Below are 5,188 nucleotides of genomic sequence, written 5' to 3' on the forward strand. Positions count from 1 at the left end.
ACTCGTATTCAAAAATCACTCGAATTTTCGCAGTATCCATCTTTCTTTTTAGTTTGTCGCAGTATCCATAACGTACAAGGCGAAAATGGCGTACTGGTATATGGAACTTCGCCTACTGTTGGCACACGTGCTACACAAACTTCAACTGTAGTTATAGTTCTGTGGCCACCGGCTTGCTATGTATAGCTGGCCGGTTGATGCAATGACGGACGCAAACATACAGATTGCCAGCTGATGGGCTCGTGTCTTTTTGTTTAGCTGATTGTCACTTGTTGAGAATGGTTTTGTCAGCCTAGTCTATCAGAGAAAGCCTGGAGACTCTACTGTACTGTTGAAGAAAAATTAGCCAAATAATTTGTAATTTCAGATCCATTGGATTTCTTCTTCCTGGATAGAAATACTGGTGAACTGAAGACAGCTAAACCACTGGACAGAGAAGCTCTGGAAGATCCTTCATCGCCTTTAAATTTGACAGTTAGAGTGAGTAGAAAAGTTGTAATATAATAAAACTTTGTATGTATGACACGATCTACAAATTCGTCAATGAAACATGATTTCGAGCGAACTGTTCTTCAAGACCTTGTTTAAATAGTCCAAATCAATATTAATTTGTATTAGGCAATATTTTATTAGCTCCACTAGCTCCTTGTGAAATAGTTCATCCAGGAAATAACGCCACATTACCTATTTCTGCCACCAAGCAGTAATGTGAGCATTACTGCGTTCCGGTTTTGAAGGGTAAGGGTGGTGGTGAAATTACAGACACGTAGGACTTGTCAACTTATGTCTCAAAGTGACGGGCGCAGTGACAGTGCTTCCCAGATGTTTGCGATTTAAAGCTCTGACTGCCACTGCAACTGTTATACGCCTACCTATAACAGTTACAGTGCCACACAGAACTTGATATCGCAAAGATCTAAGTATCTTGACAGTAGATCCCTGGACGAACTCTTTCACAAGGAGTCCAGTGCTAGAATCTTCGAGATTCCGTAGGTAAGTCCCAGTCCCCTCTTTTGTAAGAAAAAAAAGCCATTAACAACATTCCGTTCCAGGTAACCGAGCTGGTAAATGGCGCTCCACTGTACAGCAACAGTACATCATCAACGGCCACAGTGACCGTTACCATCAAAGACGTTAACGACGAGCCTCCGAGGTTCAATCGGCGGGAATACCATGTGGCCATACCGGAAAGTCTGCCTATTGGGACGCCGTTGCCTAATTTGGATATGGTCGTCACTGACACAGATGTGGTAAGTAATTCAAATCGAGTTGGAAATGAAATATTTTTTTTTCGGATCTAAACCGCGTACGTTTGTTTTTTCAAACAAACCAACGTTTCGGGCCCTTTACAGGTCCCATGATCTCGGGTGAGTGAGATGGTTAAGTCTTAGCAATTATGTCTAATATTAACGCAAACTCCTCTATTTTAACTGGTTCTTAATTGGAATGTATTTTTGGTACCTATGTATGTTACGCGACAACTCCGCATTTGTGAACCGGTTTTAATGATTCTGTTTTTGTTGGAAAGAGGGTGCCTCAGGAGTTGTCCCATTTAAATTTGAAGAAAATGTTCCACCTCGAAGGGTGACAAACTAGGGGATGAATGACTTTTGAGGTCGTTTTTTTAGTACTCCGTACTGAGATTACTACATGTAGATTAAAATACTTTGGTTTTATATATATATATTAGACATAACTGGTTGAAGACGGTACCACCTCAGTCAACCGTGACCATGGGACCTGTAAAGGGCCCGAAACGTCGGTTTGTTTGAAAAAACAAATATACTCGATTTAAATCTGGAAAAATAGTTTCATTTCCTACTTCAATTTTGTTCAGGGTCTTAACTCCATGTTCAGTCTTCGACTATCGGACGATTTAGACGCGTTCATAGTCGAGCCGGCGACGGCCACCGGCAGCGCCTCTGTTACTTTGCGGCTCAACTCTAGCTTGGATTACGAGGATCATAACCAGAGGAAGTTTATTTTGGAGGTGAGTTATATCCTTTATTCATATACAAATTTCTAGAACTGATGCAAGAATACATACTCTAACCTTAAAAATAGTTTCGATTCAATGGCAAAATAGAAGAAGCGCCCAACAAGGGACTTATTACTCTGTAAGTTAAATGGTTATGGCGAGTCAAATGTCTCTTCTGACAAGAGAGGTTAAACCATAGTCCGCCACGCTGGTCCTTCCTATACGGGTTGTGGACTCATTTTCAAGGTTTGTGAACCGTCTTCGAAATGCAGGTTAGCGAGAGGTATAGCTACTAAACAGTCACAAATGTACGTAACTTAGGTACATACACACCGCCACAGGGTATCGTTCGAACCATCTACCTCCCAAATATTTCAATTAATAAATAAATTAATATGAATCACATACGTTGCTCTGATCCAAAAGTAAGCAACTAAAACACTTGTGTTATGGAAATCAGATTGTTTTTTATAATATCAAGTGACGGGACGTACAGGTCGTATGCCTGATGGTAAGCTACATGCCTGTCCATAACAGTTGCATTGCCACCTTGAGTTACTTGGAGACATAAGTTGACAAGTTCCACGTGCCTGTAATTTCACCAATCAGAAATAACGACTGTACCACAAACACCCAGACCTAAGATTATATAGTTTTCTGCATAGACCCGGCCGGGGATCGAATTCGACACCTCAGAGATGGTGACACTATGAAAACCAGTGTGCAAGCCACTCGACGATTGCGGTCATCCTTTTTTTGATTTTTGATCTGCCGGACAACTGAAAAATTTAAATTTTCGGTCTAGTCTAATATTGTTGCATGAGAACTACGATTCCGTAGTGGATACTAGCAGTCTTATTAATGGTTCCGATACAGGATACAGGCGTACAACTACCCACAGAAACGTAATCAAATTTGTTTCACAAGCCAGTCAAATTCTTACAAATCTCAGGTAATAGCGGAAGAGCTCCATCCCCCCAAGCGACTGTCCTCAAAAGCCAGTGTAACAGTGACTCTGATAGATGTAAACGACAACGCTCCGACGTTCCCTGAAGAACCTTACTCCGCTTCGGTAGCCGAGAACGCAGAAGGAGATACTCTGATTACTGTTATTACTGCTTTTGACAGAGATACTGGCAGGTAAGTGTTCTTTACATTGTTAATTAATACAGACTATGTTGTTTTTTATGATATCAAGTGACTGACGAACAAGTCGTGCGTCTGGTGGTAAGCAACACGCCCAGAGCTTCAATAGCAAAGATCCAGTAGATTTCTTTAGAGTCAACTTATGTCTCTGGGTGACGGGTGCAGTGGCAGTGCCCTTTGTGCTGCACTGCAACTGTTATGGGCAGACGTGTCGCTTACCATCAGGACCATGACTTGTTCGCTCCGTCACTTGGTACTGAAAAAAACACATTCTATTAGTTTAAAATAGTTCCAAAGTTTGCCACTAGATGGAATTGATCCAAAATACGCGATTTCTCTGGATTATGCTGTGAGTTTCTTTTATTCTACGTTCAAAGGGACTTGACACGGAAGGCGCACCACGCATTAGGGCGAATAACAAACAAAATTATAACATAAATCGCCCCGTCTTACGTAAAGTGTCGTGTATCGAATTGCCAAGTTTACATGGGAGCGTTTTAAAGTTCTCCGTTTTATTCGGCAAAGCTCATTACTCATATAGAATGATCATCTAATAGATCGTCTAACCGATATCTGTATTTTATAACACTCTCCGTGAGTAACGAGCTCTGCCGAATAAAACTGAGAATCGCTAAAGTCACATGTTACACTGTTACACTCTTATTTCAGTGAATTCAGAACTTTAAAAGGCTCCCCTGTAAACTTGGCAATTTGGTCATACGATACTTAACGTAGGAGAGATCGAAATTAGCAGCGTACCGCCAAAGTTTGTTTACTTTATCAAGCAAATTTTTAGCCTACAGGTTGTGGTGTTATAACGGTATATCAATATAATTCTTCTTAGTCGGAAATTCTTCGCTGAGTAGTCATGTTCTTGAGTCGCTTTTTATTGCACTTTGTTAATTTAGCTGTACCTTGACTATGGCACAGTTTGTGACAGTTTTCATAGTCATAACACATTTTTTCTTTATGAATTCTAGATTTGGAACCGAAGGTATAATCTACGAGTTGTCGGGCAGCGGATCTGAGTTGTTCAAAGTTAACAACCGAACTGGAGGGATCACGGTAGCTCCATGCGCCACCCCTGGACATCCACCCTGTTTGGACTATGAAACCAGAAAGGAGTACTTCTTACAATACAAGGTAAGTTCAGAAATTGACAGACATTAATATTATGTAGCTTGCTTTATGTCTCTCTACTGGGCACGGGTCTTCCCTAAGAAGGTTTAGGTCATAAATTCATGAGTAACCGTAATTTGGGTTCGAGATTTCGATGTAGTACAACGTAGATTAATACAGATCTTTTGTTATTAATTTTTAGAATATGTATTTTAAATGGGAGAGGTAGTATTTCCCTGCAATGGCACTGTCGATGGAGGTCGAAATGACACTTGCTGCTGTTGAGCAATTGCTGCCTCCGAAATCCAACCGCTTCATGTTGTTAATGTTTGCTTTTCATTTCAACTGAATACAGGCCTATGTAAAAAGGGAGTTATCCCAAAATTTACACGAGTTACAAACCTCTAATGCACATATAATTTATTAAAATTCCAGGCAACAGACGACAACGGCTCCGGCCAAAGCTCAGTGGTCCCCCTGCAGATATCTATCACTGACTCGAACGACAACGCTCCCGTGTTCCTGACGCCTATTTACAAAGCGTCCATAGATGAGGATGCTGTCAAATTTGAACCGGAGTTACAGGTTTACTGATTCACTTTGGATTTTAAATGATTATCATCAATTACAAGTTTCTTGGTACGGATTTTTTCCGATATTTCGGAACGGTCATATGCTCCAAGGTCACAGGTTGACAGCTTTAAGTACAAACATATCTGTCTACCCTCTTTCGAAGTCAACGACTACCGTCATCTCGATTACTTGTGGCGTAACCATTACTCGCTTTTTTATGACATACCACACTCACTGTGACGACACGTGATCTGTAATTAGTGATAATGATAAACTAGGGTCCATTGAAAATCAGCGTCACAGCCCATTCTCAGCTGTGGCTTTAGCTGAGTGAGATCCTTTTGCATACGCTACAGCCGCACACATGTCAGT

The 5,188-nt window shown here is 41.0% G+C and overlaps 1 protein-coding gene across 1 annotated transcript in view; it reads left to right on the top strand.

Moving 5' to 3' along the window:
- LOC113237831 (cadherin-87A-like) overlaps positions 1–5,188 on the top strand; it is a 66,089-nt gene that overhangs the window by 37,229 nt on the left and 23,672 nt on the right. The window contains exons 9-14 of the mRNA XM_026474514.1: positions 368–480; positions 1,053–1,250; positions 1,838–1,990; positions 2,931–3,118; positions 4,105–4,267; positions 4,679–4,828. Coding sequence (XP_026330299.1) covers positions 368–480; positions 1,053–1,250; positions 1,838–1,990; positions 2,931–3,118; positions 4,105–4,267; positions 4,679–4,828 — 965 coding nt within the window. The remainder of the gene's footprint in view (positions 1–367; positions 481–1,052; positions 1,251–1,837; positions 1,991–2,930; positions 3,119–4,104; positions 4,268–4,678; positions 4,829–5,188) is intronic.

Source organism: Hyposmocoma kahamanoa, unplaced genomic scaffold, assembly GCF_003589595.1.
Source record: "Hyposmocoma kahamanoa isolate Upper Pololo Valley unplaced genomic scaffold, ASM358959v1 94, whole genome shotgun sequence".
NCBI lineage: Eukaryota > Metazoa > Arthropoda > Insecta > Lepidoptera > Cosmopterigidae > Hyposmocoma > Hyposmocoma kahamanoa.